We start from the raw sequence: 22,994 nt of genomic DNA, 5'->3' as shown, positions 1-22,994 counted from the left end.
TAATGCTTGTCACAAGGCACCACTCTAGTTCACCTTCTATCTATTGGTAAAGACTTGCAATCCTATTGAACATCTCTTTCACATTCATTAAAGTGTTTGGTTTGATCTTGCAAATGGAAAATAAATCAAGCTCAATTGGTTTAAGGGAAAGGCTTTTTATAAAGTGGTTGGAAATGGTGCTTTTGGGTGGTTTACTCTCAAACAAAGAGAAATGCTAGACATTAATGAAACCTATCTAAGACTGAGAATAATTTAGGCATACAAAGCTTAGCTCTTGATGTTCTACCCACCTAAAAGCTTTTTTACCCTTTTTCTCATCCTTTTTTTCTTTTTTTCAAACCCAAAAACTCAACTTGGTTCAACTCAAACCCCTTCTCTTCTTTACTTATGGCCTTAAACTTTAGAATATCTCTAAGGCTTCACTTTAAACACAAGCTCTCTTTTTTTTATTACTTCTTTGAACTTCTATTGTTGAACTCCCATTCTTATTAAACTATGCTTTAGCATTCTTTTTTTTTTTTTTTTAATAAAACTTTTCTAGGAGACAACAACTAGACTTTTCCTTCTCTTTTCATTCTTAGAGACTTAGAGCTTTTAACACTTAACCTTAGAGATAGATATTTTCTTTTCTTTTGACCAAGTAACTCTTCCTTTTTCCCCCTTTAATCTCTCTTGTTTCCAAACCTTTACCCAAATCAAAATTCTAACCATCTATTTCTTTCAAAACCAGTCCTATCAGCTAGTTCTAAAGATTCCAAACCTAGCTAAAACAAGAGCCAGTTCTTTGTCATTTTCAATACTCTCAAGGCTTCAAAACCTATAGCATTGTCAACAAAAAAACCTCACTCAACAAATCAACACAAGGCTGAAAGAAAAGGGTTGGTGTTCAAAGGTATGGCAAGAGATTTGGTTAATCAAAATAGAGTGGCAAAAAGAGATTGTTAACCCAATATGAAATTTCCATGAGTTAGTATTAATAGTCCATATGCTAGATAATTTTAAGATCAAATTAAGGTCCAAATAATATAGAGATGCAATAATGATCATGCAAGCTTTACACTAGAAGAAAGTGCTTTCAAGTGACAAATTGCTTAAGCTTAGACTCTTCATTTTTTTCCAAAGATTAAACATGCACCAATGAACTATAAATGAGGGCTGTGGGTTCAATCCTAAGTCTCTACCTTTACAAGGCAACTTCATCATTATCCCCAAATGCAAATGCATACTAAATGCTTCTAGACTCAATCCTAAACACGAAAATGAATCTGCAAAGCTACATGCATTTTTTGGTTTTTAAATTTTTCAAAATTGTTTTTTTTTTTTTTTTTTCAAAACAAAAGCTACATGCTATTAACAAATTAAGATCAAAGCAAAACACAATGCTAGATGGTTAGTCCCTCCCCCAAACTTAATTCACACAGTCACTGTGTGAGAAAAGGTGGGAAAAAGACTAACAAGAAAAATAAATATGAAAATAAGAAAAGACTATATGTACAAGGGCTAGTTCATGGAGGAGTCAAGAGAGTAGGAGGAGTTACTGGTGCATGGTGTTGGAGATTTCTCTGCTCTTTTCTTCCTCCTTTGTCTCCTCTCACATGCTGAAGCTCTTGGTGGATCATAAAAACCAAGTGCAGTGCTAGCTTCACCATGGAATGAGTGTCTCTCCAGCTCATCCTCAGCCACATTTGCTTGCTCTTCTCTTGAGTCCACAACAACTTCAGGATCTAGGTTTGAGGTACTTGCAATGTCAAGTTTTGCTTCCACATGCTTCAATCTTTTGTGAAGACCTTTCACTCCCTTGACTAGCTTTTTGATGTTCTTCCCTTGCCATTTAACCAAACGCTGGAGAAGGTGGATGTGGGTGTGTGCTTCTCTGAGAGACTTGTTTGTAGTGGCCTCTTCAAATGGTTGGAAGTCATACCTAGCACTCCCATAAACTGGACTGGTAGGAGCTGCTTGTGAAATGTCTTCAGCTTGATTTCTCCCTTTCCTTGAAGTTGTTATTGGAATCACTGGCCCATCATCCTTGAATGAGTAGAGATGATCATCCTTAATGTGGCAGCATATTCCAAACCTGTAATAAAGGGATGTGACCTGTTGTTGAGGGAGTAGTAGCCTTTTCTTCTGCATGCTCTTGAAAATGTAACCATAGTATGCATATAAACCCTTCTCAGTTTGGCTATCCAAATAAGTAGTCTTCTTGAGGTAGACTGGATCAAGCCTTGCAATTCCATGGTCAAACTCACCAAGCTCAACTCCTTTTGCTTGCAAAATGGGAGTGACAAGTCCACCCATACTTAGAACATGAGTCTTATCTGTTGTTGTCCAAACCCAACCTTGGTAGTGAAGCATTTGGTGAAGGAAGAAAGCAGCAACACATGTATCTTCAGCATTAGACAATGGAGGATTCCTTTCCTGGTAGGTTCTTATGAAAGGTTGCAACCCTACTAAAAGTAAACCAAATTCATTTGCTTGAACTCCTCCAGCTTCTCTTCTTGCAAAAAGAGTGTGAGAGAGGACCTTGTGAGCATATCTCACTGTTGGATGCTGGATGCCTGAGTTCTTCATTTGACCAGCTGCATAATTGCCCACACCAATAGATTGCCAAAAAGAATCATACTCCCTTGGGTTAATGTTGTATTCTAGCCTTGTTCCTGGTTGAAAACCATAAATAGCTTCTAACTCTCCAAAAGTCATCTTGTAGTGCTTCCATTGAACTTTAAACTCAAAATGTCCAAGATCTTTGGCCTCCACCACCATCTTATCTTCATAATAAGTCACTGACAATAATGCAAGGAACTCTCTAGTTGGCTCAACATATGTGGGGAAAGCCATATTGAAGAACTGTCCTAATCCCAAAGTTGTGAAGATGGTTTGCATATCTTCAAGGAGTCCAGCATTGTGAAGGAATTCATGATTTGGGTATCTAGTTGGAGCAAAATTGATCTTCTTAAGGCGTTGCAGCAGTTGGGAGTAAGTAGGCTTCTTCTTGCTTGGCTTAAGCTGTTTTTCCTTGACAGCTAGAGGTGGTGGAGATTCAGGCTCACTCTCACTAATATCTTTTTCTGAACCAGATTCCTCAATCACAACCTCTTTATTCTTCTTCTTGCTTGTTGTAGCTTTTTGTTTACCAAGTGAAGACTTAGACTGAGTTGTCTTCTTCTTCTTCTTGTCAACATCTCTTTCCACTACCTCCTTTGCCTTTGTTTTCTTTTCTCCAGGTCTCAAGTTGGTTCTACCCATTGTTCCTATCAAAAATACAAAAACACTTAGAAAAATACTACTAAGGCTCACTAGGAGCCACAATTTGAATTCACAACCAGCAAGTGCTAAGCATCTTTGGGGAAAATCAATCATAGTAATCCAATGAACAAATGAGAACCAACTTAAGCATAAACCCCATAAGCAAACTCAACATTACTTCTTCTTAGAAATTTTAAGAACTCAATAAACCATCAAACATGATCAATTGTTCTCCAAAATTGCTAGTCTCCTACAGAATAATTCATAGTACAATAGACAAGGTAAAGAAACAATAAAACTCAAATTCCCCCAAATTTTAGATTTTAACAATTCTTAAGAACCCTAAGTGTCCAAAAATCAAAATTTTTGAAATTAAACAGCAAGACCAGAAATTCTACCCAAGTTGGAGTTAGCTAGCATCAATATTAAGCTAAACAACCTAAAATCAAGACATAAATAGCTGGGAAGTCCAATCACACACTTATTGGATTCAAACTTTAGAAGAGAGGGTTGGTTTCTTACCTTGTTTTCGACGAGGAATGATGCAAAGCTAGAAGATGAGATTATAAGTAATGGAAAGATCTTTCAAAACCGAAACCAACACACCAAAAATCTTTGAAAACGATTGAGTAATGAGAGTGATACCAACTGTTTTCTCAAGAATTGATTTGATTTCCCTGTTTGAAATCTCAACCTGACCACTAGTTTGGGGATGGTAAGGTGTAGCAACCTTATGCTTCACTCCATGTTTCTTAAGAAGGCTCTCAAAGACCTTGTTTACAAAGTGTTTTCCTCCATCACTAAAGACCACTCTTGGAATAATACCAAACCTTGGAAAAATGATTGTCTTGAACAACTTCAATGGTAGGACTAGCAATGGCTTCCACCCACTTGACCATCGATTGTAGGCTTCCTCATCACTTTGTTGATGTCAAAAGTCAAGGCTTCCTTGCCCAAATTCAATTGAATCTTCCCACCTTTCACATCAATCATTGTTCCTGCAGTTCTTAGGAATGGTCTCCCCAAGATGAGTGGATCTTTTGGTACTTCATCCATTTCAAGCACAACAAAGTCAGTTGGGATCTCAAAATGGCCAATCATGACTGGTAGATCTTCAAGCACTCCAAATGCCAACTGGATCTTCAATCTCTCAGTTGCCAAAGGACTAGGTTTCTCTCACTACAAGAAGTGTTTGATCACCCTTGTTCTAACTGACCTATCAGCAAGAACAAGGGTGATCAAACACTTCTTGTAGTGAGAGAAACCTAGTCCTTTGGCAACTGAGAGAGGCATCAAGCTCACACTAGACCCCAGATCACATAAACAATGGCTAAAAGATAGAGGTCCCAATGTACAAGGGAGAGTGAAGCTACCAGGATCTTCAAGCTTTTTTGCTACTAACTTGTTTTGAATAATAGCACTGCACTCATGAGTTAAGATAATCATTCCTTGTAGAGCTTCCTTCTTCTCCAAAACTGCATCCTTGAGGAACTTGTTGTATGATGGGTTCGGCAAGAATTCATCTATGATAGGCATTGTAATAGCAACATCTTTCATTTTTGCATCAAACATATCTCTATACTTGTCCACTTGTTGCTTCTTAAACCTACCAGGAAATGACAATCTTGGTTCATATGGTGGAGGCACAAATAGAGTTTCTTTGGCAACACCTTTACTTTTCTTGTAAACTTCATCAATGGCCTTGTCTTGCTTTGGTTCCTCAACCACTTTACTCTTTCCTTTGTCAACCACAACATCTTCAGCTTCAATGTCTTTACCTAAATATTTCAATATCAACTCATCCTCATCCTCAATCTCAACCACTTCCCCCCTTCCTTTAGGCTCAATGTCCCTCTTGCGCTCATTAGTAGGTAGTTGCTTACCACTTCTCAGCATTATGACATTGATGAATTCCTTTGGGTTTGGTTCAGGTTTCCCTGGTAATGAACCCATTTGTCTTGTTGATGATGAGGAAGCTTCTCCTTGGACTTGTGTTTGCGGTAATTGGGATTGAACTTGTTATACCCTTGGCCACCTACATAGTTGACCTCTTCTTGTCCCTCAACACAAGCTTCCATGCCGTCTTGATAAAGTTCACAATCATTGACAAAGGGAACTTGTTTTTGGTTGGCACTAAGCATCTTATCCATCTTGTCATTCAAAGCTTTGATCTCCTTGCGGTGCTACTCATTCATATCAGTATAATCTCTTGGAGTTCTATCATAATCTTCCCCATAGTTTCCATCACTTTGAGCAAGATTCTCAACCAACAACATTCCTTGTGCAGCATTTTGACCCAAGAAGTTACCATTGCTTGTTGTATCAAGTAGCATTCTATACTTAGGCAGAACTCCTCTATAGAGTGTACTCAATTGTGACTCCATGGAGAAACCATGATGTGGACATTGAGAGATGTACCCCTTGAATCTTTCCCATGCTTCACAAAAACTTTCGTTTCCCTTTTGAGACAAGCTTGATATCTCATTTCTCAACCTTGTTGTTCTTGTAGTAGAGAAGAATTTTGAAAGGAAAGCCTTCTTACATTGATCCCAAGAGTTAATGGTGTTGTGAGGTAGATTCTTCTCCCAAATGTGAGCCTTATCACCAAGAGAGAATGGGAAGGGGCGAAGCTTGAAGGCATCTTCAGAGATACCATTGATCTTAACAGTCCCACAAAACCTAACAAATTGGTCCAAGTGATCAAGAGGGTCTTCCATTGCCAAACCATGTAATTTTGATCCTTGCACCATGTTGATAAGACTGGCCTTTATCTCAAAGTGATTGTTCTCAACTGGTGGAGCTCTAACACCAGTTCTATGTCCACTGACATTTGGTGCATCATAGGCTCCAATGAGAGGGGCTTGTCTTGGTATATGGTTTGGAACTCTGTTATCATTGGGCTGGTCATTTCCATTACGACCAGGAGCAGGAGGAGGGTTGTTCTCCATAGCTTGGCGGGCTAATCTGCTGTTCTCTCTTTCAAACCGGTGAATGTCTTCAACAGGCTCAAATAAATTGGTTTGGCCTTGACTTCTTAAGTTCATACACCTTGCAAAAGAGAATTCAAAACACCAAAGCAAACCAAGTAAGTAACAATGTAAAGTAAATGAATAGGCTCAAGCAAAGTTGAAATCCTAATGGTCAAATTGAATGCAAATGGGCAACAGCGCCAAGTTGATGTAGTATTTTTCTATCAATTAAATTATCAATCCACAATTTGCATTAATCAACTCACTAAGAATACACGAAGATGCTTAATCTATTCTTAAACAGAGAAAGGTTCTTTTGTAACAATCTTAACTAACAAACTGATTCAAATAAAGAAACAAGACAATTGAAACAATGCAAACTCAAAGAAACAGAACACAACTAGCAACGAGCTTTAAAATCAAGATTAAACAAGTGAACCTTAGGCAAGGTTATTGACTTGGGAGATAGCTAACCAATTCTAGATGTCTAAGCAACAATCAAGAACAATCCTATGGCTAAGAACACTTATGCAAACCATTCCATTTGCATGATAGAGATTCCTATGCTAATCAAGTGATAATCAACAATTTCCAAAGGCAATCACAAGGCAAGCATGCAATAAGAACAAGTCTAAAAACCACTAAGCACCCTAATCATCAATTTCCATTGGCTAAGAATGCAAAGCTCTTGATTAATTTGGTTTAGGAATTTCATCAAACACCTTATGGGCATGGAAATCCTAATGTCTAGATTCAAGCTTGATCAAGGCCATCTAGCATTATTAACACTAATCAATATAGGAAATACATAAATAAAGCCTTAGCCATCAAAGATCAATCATCTATCTCCCTAATCTACCTAGCCCAAAGTTCTAAAAGGTCTACTCACTCATGGTTATGATCACACAAAGGTAGAGGTTTGATCTTTGTGAAATCATAATTAGAGATTATAGAATAGGAGATTTGAATAGAAATTGCTATTAAAAACTTAGAAGTACTCAATCATTCAACAAACCAAGAGTAAACAAGCTTAAGAACCCTAAGTGGCTGCTAAAACAAGAGATAAGATAAGAGATAAGTCTCCCCTTAATAGGGTTAGAGTATTTATAGGAAAATAGAAAAGTACCCGGGTCAACCAAAACGAAATGGGTCAAACCCGGATTAAAACTAAAACAAGTATGGACTTAGGCGGCATCGGCCACCGTTTGGCCGATTGGCAAGGTCGATGGTGTCCACCGGTCACCTTCTGGCCGCTGGTCCGGAAAGATTAGCTAGTCATCCCTACTACTGTTTCCTTGATGGATATAGTGGATTTTTCCAAATTCCTATCCACCCAAATTATCAGGAAAAGACAACCTTCACTTGTCCTTATGGCACTTTTGCCTACAGACACATGCCATTTGCTTTGTGCAATGCTCCTACCACCTTTCAAAGGTGCATGAAATCAATTTTTTTCGGATTTGATTGAGGAGTCAGTGGAAGTGTTTATGGACGACTTCTCTGTATACGGTTCCACTTTCTCCTCTTGTTTGTTAAATTTGTGCAGGGTATTGATGCGATGTGAGGAGACAAACCTGGTCCTGAACTGGGAGAAATGTCACTTCATGGTTGAAGAAGGGATCGTTCTGGGACACAAGATTTCTGAGAAAGGAATTAAGGTTAACAAAGCTAAGATTGAGGTCATGGTTCAGCTTCAACCGCCTAAGACAGTGAAGGACATCAGAAGTTTTCTAGGACATGTTGGGTTTTACAGAAGATTCATCAAGGACTTCTCTAAAATTGCAAGACCATTAACAAGGTTGTTGTGCAAGGAGGTTGAGTTCGAATTCGATGCAGCATGTTTAGAAGCTTTCAGCAAGATCAAGGAGGCCTTGGTTTCAGCACCCATAGTACAAGCTCCGAATTGGGATCATCCGTTTAAGATTATGTGTGATGCTTCAGATTTTGTAGTTGGAGCAGTTCTGGGACAGTGAATTGACAAGAAGTTCCATGTCATCTACTACGCAAGTCGCTCCTTGGACGAGACTCAAGGAAGGTATGCAACCACAGAGAAAGAACTCCTAGCAGCTGTGTTTGCATTCGAAAAATTCAGGAGTTACCTTGTGGGTTCGAAGGTCATAGTGTATACCGACCATGCTGCTCTGAGACACATCTACTCGAAAAAGGATACCAAGCCAAGACTGTTGAGATGGATTCTGCTTCTTCAGGAGTTTGACATGGAGATTGTTGACAAGAAAAGCATAGAAAACGGAGTTGCGGACCACTTGTCAAGAATGAGGATTGAAGATGCTGTTCCAATAGATGACTCAATACCTGAGGAACAACTTATGGCCGCCCAGGTTTGTGACATAAGGGTTGAAAACCTCAGACTCAATTTTATGGTGATCACTTCAGACATTGCACCATGGTATGCTGATTTCGTGAATTACAAGGTTTGTGGAGAAGTTCCTGATGACATGGATCCCTACAGGAGGAAAAAGTTTTTCAGAGAGGTCAACCACTACTTATGGGATGAACCCTATCTGTACAAAAGAAGTTCTGATTGTCTGTTCAGAAGATGCATAGCAGAAGGGGAAGTGCAGGGAGTGCTTGAGCACTGTCACGACTCCACCTACGAAGGTCACTTTGCCACATTCAAGACAGCTCAGAAGGTTCTTCATGCAGGTCTTTGGTGGCCAACCATGTTCAAAGACGCTCACAGCTTCATCACCAAGTGATGCTTGTCAAAGGATGGGCGACATCACAAGGAGGAACGAGATGCCACAGAATCCGATCCTGGAAGTGGAAATATTTGACGTTTGGGGGATAGACTTCATGGGACCATTCAACCCTCCATCTAATGGGAATGTCTATATTCTGGTGGCAGTTGATTACATTTCTAAGTGGGTTGAAGCCATTGCCAGTCCTACCAATGATCACAAGTTTTTTCTGAAGTTGTTAAAGAATATAATCTTTCCAAGGTATGGGATACCCAGAGCAGTGTGATAAGTGATGGTGGAACTCACTTTGTCAGCAAGGTGTTCGAGAGTATGCTGAGAAAGTATGGTGTCAAGCACAAAGTGTCCACTGCGTATCATCCTCAGACCAGCGGACAGGTTGAAGTTTTGAACAAACAAATCAAGGGTATTCTGACAAGGATCGTTGGAGTTTCGAAAAAAGACTGGTCTTTCAAGTTGGTCGAGACTCTTTGGGCGTACAGAACAGCGTTCAAAACGCTGATAGGCAGAACACCATTTCAGTTGATATATGGTAAAGCATGTCATTTCAGTTGAACAAGGCGCTTTGGCCTATCATGTTGCTGAACTTGGATATTGATACAGCTCAGGCTAAGAGGACTCTTGATATACATGAGTTAGAAGAAATCAGACTTGATGCCTATGAGAGCTCAAAGATTTACAAAGAAAGAACCAAGCATTTCCATGATAAGAAGATTGTTGTCAAGGAGCTTAAGGCTGGAGATCAGGTTTTGCTTTTCAACTCCAAACTTAAGTTATTTCCTGGAAAGTTTAAGTCTAGGTGGTCTGGACCTTTTGAAGTCAAGGAAGTTCTGCCATTCGGAGCAATCACTCTTCTGAACAATGATGGTAGTGAATTCACTGTAAATGGTCAGAGAATCAAGAAATATCTAGCTGATCAAGTCCGACCAGAGGGGTCTTTTATGCTCCTCTATGAACTCCAAAAAGCATAAAAAGCTGAAAAGTCAAGGTAGGGACTTTAAACAAGCTCACTTGGGAGGAAGTCCCAAAGGTATCATTGTAAATGTTTTATTAGGATCCTTGTGTTTTTAATTTTTGTTTTTAGTTTTCTTTTGTTCAAGAGTCTTCAGAAGGGAGTATGGGCAACAGAGATAGGGGATACAGAGAAAAAAAAGTTTTGTCCACTCTCATCGCACACTCGAGCCAACGACCTCTTACTCGTTCCTCACCGCGTCTCTCAAGCCACAGTCGACTGCCTTAATCGAGCCACGGTCCGACTGCCTCAATCGAGCTGCGTCTCACTCAACCCGCTATTCTCGCCGTCCCAACTGCAACAATCGAGCCACGGTCCGGCTGCCTCAATCAAGCCACGTTCCGACTACATCTCTCGAGCCACTCACGACACCCGCTTGAGCCCACATCAGGGCATGCACGGAGTTGAGCAGCAGATAGAACATCAAGGGGATTATCAGCTCACAGAGGTGGTTGTGCTAGTATCGGATCATGGCGAGTCCAGAGTCGACGACATGCAGTGCGACAAGCAACCAAACGTGTACACGCAAGCGGTTGAGCAGTAGGGTTACCAAACCACTGAGGTCACCCCTGCGGATCCAGACCAAGGCGAAGGACAAAGTCAGTATCACGCTCCACCTTGGGAGAGCACCGACTCCTTCTTCTACTACTGAGGTACTCCTACCTTTCCTTTGTACATACCATTTCATTCATGCATTGTTTTTGTTGTGATTCTCAAATCTTTCTGCAAATTTTTCTTACACACGAGACTGTGTAATTTAAGTTTGGGGGAGGGTTTAAGATGATGTATCTGATGTTGTGTTTTGTGATTCTTATTTCAAATTTTTGCATCATATCATGTTTGAGTTTGCTTGCATCCATCTATTTGCATAGAAAAACCAAAAAAAAATTTGAAAAAAAAAAACTAGAATATTTCCACAAACACAGAGTATTCATGTAGTTTGCACTTGCATATTAAGATTGAGTCTAGGTTATTCATATAGGATTATTGCATTTAGCATAGGGGTTGATGATGATTGTAACCTTGTTAGCATGCTAGATTCAATTGGTTAAGGGTGCGGGGAACTGTTCCATAGATGGGAATCAGCTACTTGGATTGACAAGGGTGGTAAATATGTGAAAGAAAATCCAAGTATGTATATGGTATCCATGAGTTTAACTTCAATACATAACAAGATAATTGCAAATCAGGATTAGGTTCAGATAGATAGGGAATGACGTCAATTCAAAACATGCTTTAATCAAGACTAGAATGCAATTTCGAGAATTCAAAACCTAGTTCAGTCTTACATTTCAAGTTCAATCAACAAGCATCAAAGAACTAATAACAAGGGCCTTGATCCTATCCTACAAGCCAATTGTATTCTTGAGTGTCAGACCTTTTCCGAGCTGAGCTTGTTAGAAAGTGTTAGGTTCTAACCGACAAGAGTAGGATCCTGTGTAGTTCTAGTTCACGTTATTTTGACTAGTAGGACTAGGTGAGAACTCGATTTTGGGTATTGGGTATGGACTGGTGCAGAAAAGTAAAGGGTAGAAAGTCTTTAGGAAGGGGATGTGTTTTCAAAGTCTACAAGTCTAGAAAAGGATTTGGGTTGAGCAAAGTAAAAAGAGTTATTGGTTCTGGGCATAAAATAAAAAGATTAGACAAAGAAAATAAAGTAAAAATGCTTAAGATGTCTAGAGTCCTTGGACGAAAAGAAAAGGAACCATAGTGATAATAAAGATTTCCCAATCCGCTAGAATGATAAGAAGTGATCCCCTCCTAAGACTAAGTGCAAAGAATAAGAGAATGGGTTTGAGAAGAGATATTGATGAAGGGTAGAGATAGGGCCAACTCTGGGATTAGAATGTTAGAGCTAAGTCTCCTTGGGACCTTTGGGTAAACAGGGTACTGCTCTTGTATATATGAATTGGTTTCAACCTTTAGCCTTCTCTTAAGCTGAACTCCTTTTCATGAGAAAAGCTTGTTATGCATTGATGAAACCACTTGAGAAGGAGACCACATTTGTCTCTAACCTTTTACCTTAGCCAAATGAGTTTGACGACTTTGTATAGCTTGATTAACGATTCTCTGTTAATGAATGTTGAAGGGGGTGATTGATAGGATTGTATGTGTAGATTAAAGAAGTAAAGTTCCTTCACCATGCATCATAGAACTAAAAACAAGGACTTTGATTTTAACTATTTTATTCAGCATGTTTTAGGTTCTGAGACCCCATCTTCAAACCTCTCTTCCATACTTTGTTCTTATTGTTTGCTTGAGGGCAAGCAAAGGGAAAACAAAGGATAAGTTTAGGGGAGTTGATATATCTATATTTTGTCTCTCCTTAGCATATATTTATCATTGTTTTGCATCACTTTCTAGTCTTTTCTATACATCTTGCATGTCCACGTAGTTCTTGCATCATCCTTGCGTACATTGTGCATTTTGGAGTATTTCAGGTATCTAGGAGTTGTTGGAAACGTAACCGGTCGAGCCATCCCCGAGAGGGACCAATCGAGTCATGTCTCGAGTCACCCAATCGAGCCACGTCTCGAGTCACCCAATCGAGCTACGTCTCGAGTCGCCCAATCGAGCCACCACTTGAGCCATCACTCGAGCCACCGGTTGAGCGATTCACCTTTTGACGTCTTCATAAAAGTTGTAAATAATTGAGTCATCTTTCCAATGCTGTTTATATCAAGCCAATCAGAGGCGCGGTTCAAGAGTGATCATTGTTTTAGTGGATGCATATGCATCCAGATTTTCGACTCGGCCGACGCTCCTGGGAAGAAGCACCAACATGCAGGTCGAGTCAACGCCACTCCACTCGACCGACGCTTCACGGAGTGTATGGATTTACCTTCAAAATGACAAGACTGAAACATCCACTGACATTGTCACGATTGACATCCATTACTATGTATCCCGACCATCTTATAATACTAGTGAAATTGAATCCTTCTCTTGAAATTTAATAATCTAGCGCTCTTACTCTTTTCCTCCAACACCCAGAGGTCTTCTTGATTATTATGCAGCAACTAACTTGTAAACAGTGTGAACCAATACAAGGCACAACTGAGAGCAAAACCATTATCATCTCTTAGGACTTTCAAGGACATTCCTCACTAATTACCTCCAAGAAAAATATTTTCAACAAGAAAAATATTTCTGGTTCACATCTCCACAAAAGACACTTGTCTCGCGGCACTAACTCCCAACAGAGATTAATTTCTTTACAATCATTTTCCATCACGACGAAAATTTCACATTCATCACCACAACTTCAAATAAGTCTTCTTTCCACACTTCTACACAATCAATTTTATTTTACTCAATGTTGAGTCTTGACACCAAGTTGATTGTGATTTCCTGACCTAGGAACATTAAGAACTTTTGTTTCTGTTTCCAAACATGAGGACTTGAATTGAGCTTCTTTTCCTCCCTTGATGCAGAGCATAAACAAGATAACAGAAAATCCCAAAAAATCCAAAATGTTGTGAGATGATCAAGGACAGCAAAATGAAGCCACATGAGAAAGCAGATCACAATTTGGGTTTACTGATTGAAAGTTAAGACCAAATTTCCAAAGCATATCGAAAATGCTATAAACCTGCCAACAGCTAAATTTGGGAACAGTTTCCCATCAAATGACACAAAATCATAATAAGACCTTTATATCATTGGAAAGATCTTGCTTTCAAGATTCCAAAACATCTTTCAATGCACAAATCCGAGGTTTATAGCAAAGTCAAACGTAGAGGCAAAGTCAGATAATAAACCAGCTTTAGCTTGTTCTTCTGTGGTACATTCTCTGATTTTCTATATTGGAAATCATTGCGTCTTTGTCTGCATGTGTTCTCAGCATCTTGTACGCTACATATTGTTTGTGACTTTCTTTGTATATGTAAATGTCTTGTTCATTGCTTCTGTATCTATACCCATGGTTGTATCAGATTTGTTCACTGCTTCTTGATCATCTCTCTTGAGTCTAATACTTTGTCATCATCTTTTGATAACGATATTCTACCTCTAGTGATTCAATGGTTGCTCAAGAATCCTCCACAAACCTGCAACAAAAATTCTAAGCTAACAAAGTATGTTCTCACCCAAAATTGTATAAGAGCAAGCCACTTTTGATCTTCTTTGGCTTCATTTAAACCTTCCCACATCACTCTTCTTTGACTACGTCTACTTGGCACCAGCAAGCCTGTTATATACGAAAACCAGGACTCTACTTTGCAAACTGATATCTCTGGTGGCCTTGGAGAATGAAACAATTCAATCGAGCCACGTCTCGAGTCACCCAATTGAGCCACGTCTCGAGTTACCCAATCGAGCCACGTCTCGAGTCGCCCAAACGAGCCACCACTCGAGCCACCACTCGAGCCACCACTCGAGCCACCACTCGAGCCATCACTCGAGCCACCGGTCGAGGGATTCAGCTTTTGACGTCTTCATCAAAGTTGTAGCGAATTGAGTTATCTTTCCTATGCCGTTTATTTCAAGCCAAGCAGAGGTGTGGTTCAAGAGTTATCATCATTTTAGTGGATGCGTATACACCTAGCTCGAGCCAACCTCCCTGCACCTCCTTCGAGCCGACCACGCTCAAGCATGTTTCACTCACACCGCTCGAGCCACTCCTACTTACACCATTCAAGCCACTTTCATATACCAAATGCCCACTGGACGCACACCGACTCGATCACACATGTGAGGAAGACGCTCCGTCTTACACGCTTCAGGAGATTCCCAAATCGACTCTTTACCTTGTCGTTTTAAGTTTTAGGGATTTACATGTTTTTACTATAAATACATTTTGTTAAGTCTTGGCTTGGGACATCTGTTCCTCATTTTGTTCTTAAGGTTTTACCTAGCCACCTAAAACGTTCTCAGACTTTGTATCCCAATATCTTTTAATTTATTCAGTTTTTGCATTTGATTTCTTCTACAAAGTTGTTCTTCACATTTTTATCTATCTAATGATGCTTGATTCAATGTTTTTTGAGTTTGTATCATTGATGATGATTTCTAGATCCGAGTAGTGTTAGAGTTCTTGAGGATATGATAGATTAGGTGGAGGATCTTAGGATGTAGGGTGTTTAAGCTTTGATTTGTATGATTCCCTTATGGACTAGAGTTAGAAATACTATTTTCTCTCTCATCAATTGGAACTAGGTCTTAGACATTTCTACACCCAAAAGGTGTTTGATGAAATGTCTGACCAACTAGTACCAGAGACTTACATTCCTAGCCTAAGAGATTAGTTGTCTAGGATGTTTGTTGACGTGAATGAACTTGTTTGTCATGCCATGCTTGATAATGTTTCTCTAGCGAAAGCTAGGTTTGTAAGTGGTTGAGTCTGAGTAGCTTCTGTCTAGATATTGGATTAGCTAAGTCGTGATGTTCATTGTTTAGGGAGATTTTGTTTGTGGCATGTTAAACACTCTGTACACTAGGATACTCCATCGCCATCAATTACTCCCATCCTTAGGACTTCTATCTTTCTGATTTTTATTACATCCTGAAACCGTTTCTGATCTTGCTATCTCATTCTTACTTAGACTCGTTTTCTAGTTTTCATTCATTTTCGCTTCTTGTCATACATTCTCGTTACTAGTCCTGTAGCTCATTTTCGTTTTGCATTCTGATCATTCTATGATTGTTAGATAAAAACATTCTCTTTGAATTGGCTTGACTTGTGATTCCTTGATTGCATCTCAATTGTTAGTAAAGTTTCCCAACTTGATTGACACCTTAAGTATTACAACTACATAAGGGTAATTGAACCTGCTAGGACATACAAAAATCCTAGTATCAGACTCATACTAAGTCGTTCATAAGTCTTTTTAGTGCTCTCAATATATCATCTTGTCATAACAATCCTTGTTTCCACAAACAAGGCCAGCCTTGCAATTCTAAACCATGATCTACGACCAGCCCCATTTGCTTCTTATACTCAAGAAAGTAAGTTCCTAACCGACTTCCTTGAACTTTCACAAACCACCTGGATTGCTGATACTAAGATTTTTGTGTGTCTCTCAGTAGGTCTCAATTAACCTAATGCAGTTGTAGTACAGAAGGTTTCAATCCAATTGGGGAACTTTACTAACAATCAAGATGCATTCAAGTAGTCACAAGTTAAGCCAGATTCAAAATGAGTTTTTGCCTAACAACCTAGAGTGAACAAGATGCAAGAACAAAACGAGTTTGTAGAACAAGAGCTAAAATGCAATAACGGGAGAGAGCAAAAACAAGCTAAACGAGCAGAGAAAAAAGAGCAGGCTATTGCAACAAAAACAAAGAACAAGTTTAAAGATGTATAAACAATCAGATAAGTAGAGGCCTTAAGGATGGGTTATTGATTTCGGTGGAAGTATCTTAATCTACCTAGAATGCCTAACAGAACTCAATCAAGCTATCCCTAGACAACGAACATCACAGCTTAGCTAATCCAATCTCTTGACAGAAGCTACTCAGACTCAATCACTTCCAAACCTAACTCTCGCTAGAGGAACATGATTAAGCAGGCATGACAAACAAGTTCATTCACGTCAATAAACACCCTAGACATCCAATCACTTGGGCTAGGAATGTAAATCTCTGGTATTAGTTTGTTCAAGTATCTCATGGAACACGTTTTGGGTGCTGAGATGCTTAAGATCTAATCCCAAATGATCAGTAAGAAATTAGCAGTAAGAACACTAATCCAGAAGGGAAATCAAACAATCTAAGCTTAGGCATCCTATTAGACTAAGATTCTCCACATAATCTATCCCATCCTCAAGAACCCTATTTCACTACTCAAGAACAATCATCATCAAAAACCCAGAAAACACTAAATCAAGCATGACTAGATAGATAAAGATGAGATAAACAACTTTGGAGAAGAAATCAAATGCAAAAACAAAAAGGATTAAGAGTGTCTTGATTACAAACTCAGAAACATTTTGGTGGCTACCTAAAAATCCTAGGATAAAAGTTATATCTCTTGCGTAAAGACTTAAAAGAGTATTTATAGCAAAACATGAAAAGCCCTAAAACATAAAACGACAAAATAGAAAGGCGGTTTAGGAACCCTTCTCGGACGCGTCTTCAGAACAAATCCAGGACGTCGGTATAAGAGCGTCGATCGAGTCGCGTCGCGAGAGTGTTGATCGAGTGGGAGTCTAGGAAGTTTGATCGAATGGCGGCTTGAGAATGTCGATCGAGTGTCAGCTAGAAAAATGTCGTCTGGGAGCTGCTGATCGAGTCGCATCTTGAGGGTGCTCAGGAGCCCTCCTGGGACGTCTTGGTCGGGTCGCTGCTAAAATGTCCGATTGAGTGGAGCTCTCCTTCGCATGCCGGTCGAGTCGGAATTCAGAATGTATGTGCATTCACCAAAATGGTGATAACTTTTGAACCAGAACTCCGATTGGCTTGAAATCAACGGAATTGGAAAGATGACTCAATTCTATACACTTTTGATTAAGACGTCAAGAGATGAATCTCAACGTAAAATCTTCACTCGACTCGATCAAGGACGTGGAAGATTGGGTCGCACTGGGTAGTGTAGATCGAGTCGCTGGACTGCTCTCATGCTCCCTGTTTGCTTTTGATGGTTTGGACATCTCCTAAAATACCTGAAACAACTCCAATATGTAAGATGCATGCAAGCCCAATGCGAAGACTACCTAAATATGCAATTATGCAAAAGAGACGAAAAAAAATGCAAAAACAATGACTTAAGAGAATATAATGAATGAGAAATGCATGATGAAAGTGTGTAAAATATACACATATCAACTCCCCCAAACTTATATTTTGATTGCCCTAAAGCAAACGATCAAGAACAAAGTAAGGAAGAGAGGTTTGAAGATGGGGTCTCAGAACCTAAAACATGATGAATAGAGTAGTTAGAATCAAGGTCCTTGTTTTTAGTTCTATGAAGCATGGTGAAGCAACTCTATTTAAAAACTTTAGTCAAGCTCATCAAAACCTGAAACGATTCCAAACCTTAATCTACACATGCTATCATTTCTATCATTCCCTTTAACATTCATTAACAAAGAACCATGAATCAAGCTATGTAATATCATCAAACTCATTTGGCTGGGGTGAAAGGGTAGAGACAAAAACGGTCTCCTCTGCAAGTGGTTTTAACAATATAGAATAGGGTTCTCTCGCGAAAATGAGTTGAGCTTAAGAGAAGGCTAAAGGTTAAAACCAGCTGATACATACAAGAGCAGTGTCCCGTCTACCCAAAGGTCCCAAGAAAACTTAGCTCTAACATTCTAACCCAGAAGGTTGTCCTATCTCTACCCTTCATCGATCTCTCTTTTTAAACCCATTCTCTCATTCTTTTTACTTAGCCTTAGGAGGAGGTTACTTCATATCAATCTAGCGGATGGGAAACTTTTTATCACTATGGTTCTTTTTCTTTTCTTCTTAGAACTCTAGACTTCTTACGCGTTTTGCTTTCTCTTCTTTGTCTAAATTTTTCTTTCTATGCCTAGAACCAATAACACTTTTACATTGCACAACCCACATCCGTTACTAGACTTGTAAAACTTGAAAACACATTCCCCTCCTAAAGACTCTTTACCCTTTTCTTTCTCTTTTACTCCTCTTTTCAGTACAAATCCAATCCCAAAATCGAGTTCTCACCTAGTCCTACTAGTCCGTAAAGTGCAAACTAGAACTACACAGGATCCTACTCTTGTCAGCTAAAACCTAACACTTTCTAACAAGCTCAACTTGGAAATGGCCTCACACTCAAGAATACAATTGGCTTGAACGAACGGTTGGTTAAGGGTGCGGGAAACTGTTCCAAAGATGGGAATCAACTACTTGGATTAACAAGAGTGGTAAAAAAGAGAAAGATAATCCAAGTATGTATATGGTATCCATGAGTTCAACTTCAATGCATAACAAGATAATTGCAAGTCAGGATTAGGTTCAGGTACATAGGGAATGATGTCAATTCAAAACATGCTTCAATCAAGACTAGAATGCAATTTCGAGAATTCAAAACCTGGTTCAGTCATACATTTCAAGTTCAATCAACATGCATCAAAGAACTAATAACAAGGGCCTTGATCTTATCCTATTATATTCAGCATTCTAACAAGGTTACATTCATCATCAACCCCTATGCTAAATGCAACATCCCTATATGAATAACACTAGACTCAATCCTAATATGCAAATGTAAACTACATGAACACTCTTTTTTTGTGGAACCTTTTGAAAAAAAATCAAATATTTATGGTTTTTCTATGCAAATAGATGAATGCAGACTCAAATATGATATGATACAAAAATTTGAAATAATAATCACAGAAAACATCATCAGATACATCATCTCAAACCCTCCTCCAAACTTAAATTACACAGTCCCTTTTGTAAGAGAAATTTGAAGAAGGATTTGAGAATCACAACAAAAATAAAAAATGCAAGGATGAGATGGTATTTACAAAGGACAGGTAGGAGTACCTCAATAGTAAAAGAAGGAGTCGGTGCTCGCCCAAGGAGGAGCATGGTACTGACTTTGTCCCTCGCCTTGTTCAGGATCCGCAGGCGTGGCCTGAGCTGCTTGGTCGACTTGCTGCTCAACCGCTTGCGTGTTCTGATCAACATTTTGCTGGTCGTCGCACTGCATGTCGTCTACCCGAGACTCACCATGGTCCGATACTAGCACAATAACCCCAGTAGGCTGATAGTCACCTTGATTCTCATTCTACTCCTTAGTCGCTGGTATGGTCTAATATTCGATCTGAGACTCATGCTGCTACTCAACCACTGGTTCAGGTAGGTGCTCAGAAGGACCTCCTTGTTGATGCTCGAATGGGCGACTTGATAAAGTTCCCTTCTTGGCTTTCTTTAACGACCTTTTTGCTTTTTCCTGGGGCTCATGAGACGAGTGTCGAGGTCGAGCTAGAGAGGGTTGTTGCGTCCATGGCGTGTAAGCAGACCGGCGTGCTAGAGAGTGAAGTGCTCGGCGAGTTGGCTTAAGACGTGTAGACAAATGTCCCTGTATTGGCATGACATTTTGGGAGGGCATTGGGATAGCAGTGCTGTGAGAAGTGCAACTAAACTTCCTCATGAAATGTGTAATAGTTGTCTTGAGGGACTTGTATGCCTTGTCCCTTTCCTTGCCCCGGCGTTGGAGCTTGTTGAGCCGCTCATGAGCCTACTTAACAACCCTTCCTAGTCTAGGTGTTGTATACTCATCAAAGTGATATCTTTCAGGGCGATAGTCTTCTGGACCCTCCTCCATCCGGGTGTCTTCTTCCGTAGAGATCTCCATTCGCTGATCCTCACCCTCAACATACAAAATGCTTCTATCAGGAACAAACTCAATGTTCTCACCGTTAAGGATCGTTGTTAGAGTCACACAAGGAAGAAGAATCCTTGCTTCATCAACCTTTGGGTGAACAAATCTGTATACAAACTTTCCAACCTTGTGCTCCCACTCTAAAGTGTCAATCTATTTCAAGTGGTTCATATCTATCCAACGCGGTGGAAACGAGTTCGAAGGGAGAGGAACACCTGCTGCTGCTAAGATCCATGTCACAATCCCTCCCATACACATAACTCCCGGCGAATGAGTTTTGTTCAGTCTCACCACCCACGTCTTGTAAGTCTGGAGATGGTTCAACAAGAAGAAGGTGAATGATGTGTCTGATGTGTCACCTTTAAGCATAACACCCTTTGTAGTCTTCTTCAACGGGTACTAGAGTGCCAAGTCCAACATGTCGATCTCTGCTTTGGTGACGAGTCCAGTGATCTCCTTCGCGTAGAAGACGTTAGAAATAGCCCTGTGGAAGTATCTCAAGACTGGGCTTCTTATTAGCATCCCTTTCGACCTTGAGGCGTTGAAGCGTTGCTCTGTGCTAATTGTAGCCCATAATGACGATGCTTTTTCCCTGTCGATTTCTGGTGCAGTGCCTATCCCACTAGTGAATCCAAACACATCCTCAAGCTGCTTCACAGTAAGGATATAATTCTGATCATGTATCATAAACGTGAAATAGCCTAAACTGCCATCCGACTCCATCTCAGGCGCGTCCGCGAACAGGTGAACTTGCAAGGAGCTTAGAAGCTGGATGGTTTCCTCTCTATAAGTGTTCTTCGACGTGTTCATAAGCTTGTTGAGGCTGCATTGGCCGAAAAGATATTGAACATCCTCTACTATACCAAGGTCCATCATGGTTTGACTGTGGGGATATCTTGTTCCCATAAACTCATGTTGCTGAAACAAATCGTAATACTCCTGGGCAGATAATTTCGACTCGGACTTCTTCTTAACAGATTTCCTTGACGTTGCACTCTCGCGAGCTTGCTCCATCTCATAATCACTACCTTCATCCTTCTGTTGCACTTGTTTCTTGCCTCTAGCCTTGTCCTTACTAGATCATTTCATTGCCCTCCTTGACTCAGCGCCTTGCGAAGGCGGCTTAGAAGTAACAACACGTCTTGGTACTTCACAACCATACTTCTCATACATCTTATCCCATAAATTGTCAGACATTGTTAAGCTGAGAAAATTCAAACCCAAAACCAAATATTAGTAGGTTAGATCAAATAACAACACTAATCGCAAAACTCAACGTCAAAAGAAGAGTGTTAAAGTGTAAACAGATAGAGTCGGCACCAAGGCGAAGCGGTGTTGCAACGGCAGTTGGTCGAGTCGAAATCTTGTTTCTCGATCAAGTGGAATAAGGAGGCTGCTTCAGCGGGTGCTCTAGGAGGATGGATCGAGTCGGAGAGAATGTTGGTTCCAAGAGCAGCTCTAAGTCGTCGTCGATCAAGTCGGATCTTGTTTGTTCGGGTGAGAGAATCGACACAGCAGTGCTTCTAGGGACGTCGTTTGTGAGGATGCGTGAATAGCAACAGCAACATAGATCGAGTCAAGCAGGTTGAGAGACTACTTCGTTGTCGATCGAGTCGGGTGGAGAAACGTTGTCTCAAATGAGGGCGATCGAGTGGCAACGGTGTGACGTGAGGGGAACACAGCGTGAAAGCAAGCAAGGAGAGAGGGGTGAAGTGAGATGATGATTTCGAGCGGAGAGAGTGAGATGGTGTCTACGATCGATTCGACGGTTGCTGGCTCGAGCGTGACGACTTCACCGTCCTTGTGGAGAAACTTGCATTGCCGGTCCGCGCCGTTTTGGAGAGACGTCGGTTTTTCTGCACTGGTCGAATCGATGAAACACAGCGTGAATGACGACTGAGTGAGATGGTACTCCGGTTGAATGGTGAGACAATGAGATGACAGTGGAGGTTGTTGGGTGAGAGTAGAAAGTGAGAAGTGTGTATGAAGGAGTAATCGATTTTTTGGGTTAGTGGGAGTATGAGTGAAGGTGTTTAATAAATAAGAAGTGAAGTTGTCGTGTAAGGGAGAATGGTAGTGGGGTGATGTAGGAAGAGAAGACACAAAGGTGATGTGTCTGGTGAGAGGAGACAAGAGAGGGTGGGGGAATTCACGTGAAGGAGAGAGTGAAAAGATGGGTGAGAAAGGAGAGTTGAGTTGAAATGATGGGGGAGAGAGATTTTTTTTTGGTAAAAAACTTTTTTTTTGATTTTTTCTGTATCTTCTATCTCTTCTGTAGAACCCATTATACCCGGCTTGACTCTGAACGCACTCTTTCGACAGCTATTTTCACTTTCTTTTTTTGTTCCCATACTTCTTTATGCAGATTTCTAAACACCAGAAAACTAAAAACAAAAAACAAAAACACAAGGATCCTAAAAAAAATATTTACATAGATACCTTTGGGACTTCCTCCCAAATGAGCTAGTTTAAAGTCTTTAGCTTGACTTTTCAGCTTTTTATGCTCTTGGGGGTTCATAGAGGAGCACAGAAGACCCCTCTGGTTGGATTTGATTAGATAAATATTTTTTGACTCTCTGACCATTTACAGTGAATTCACTACCATCCTTGTTCAGAGGAGTGATATCTCTGAATGACAGAACTTCTTTGACGTAAAAGGTCCAGACCACCTAGACTTAAGTTTTCCAGGAAATAACTTAAGCCTAGTGATAAGTCTCTAATTTGCATGTTTTAGACACCCTTTTTTGTCCATATTTTGC

General features: G+C 40.1%; 1 protein-coding gene and 1 non-coding gene across 2 annotated transcripts; one reads left to right on the top strand and one right to left on the bottom strand.

Moving 5' to 3' along the window:
• Positions 1 to 5,631: 5,631 nt before the first annotated feature.
• Positions 5,632 to 5,738, top strand: LOC147934444 (small nucleolar RNA R71). The gene has a single exon (XR_015573293.1). It is a non-coding gene; the product is annotated as a small nucleolar RNA R71 (small nucleolar RNA).
• An 11,076-nt stretch (positions 5,739 to 16,814) lies between these two features.
• LOC147934443 (uncharacterized) lies at positions 16,815 to 22,245 on the bottom strand. The gene is made up of 3 exons (XM_087473405.1): positions 21,556 to 22,245; positions 19,395 to 21,439; positions 16,815 to 17,542 (listed from the first exon to the last, which is right to left on the bottom strand). Exon 2 carries the CDS (start codon positions 21,247 to 21,249, stop codon positions 20,635 to 20,637), a length of 615 nt encoding a protein of 204 aa, XP_087329531.1. The 5' UTR covers positions 21,250 to 21,439; positions 21,556 to 22,245; the 3' UTR covers positions 16,815 to 17,542; positions 19,395 to 20,634.
• Positions 22,246 to 22,994: the final 749 nt, after the last annotated feature.

This window comes from Camelina sativa, chromosome 11 (genome assembly GCF_030686135.1).
Source record: "Camelina sativa cultivar CO46 ecotype springtype chromosome 11, ASM3068613v1".
Taxonomy (NCBI): Eukaryota; Viridiplantae; Streptophyta; class Magnoliopsida; order Brassicales; family Brassicaceae; genus Camelina; species Camelina sativa.
Note: the sequence above shows the minus strand (reverse complement) of the source record. Positions and strands in the feature narration are given on the sequence as shown.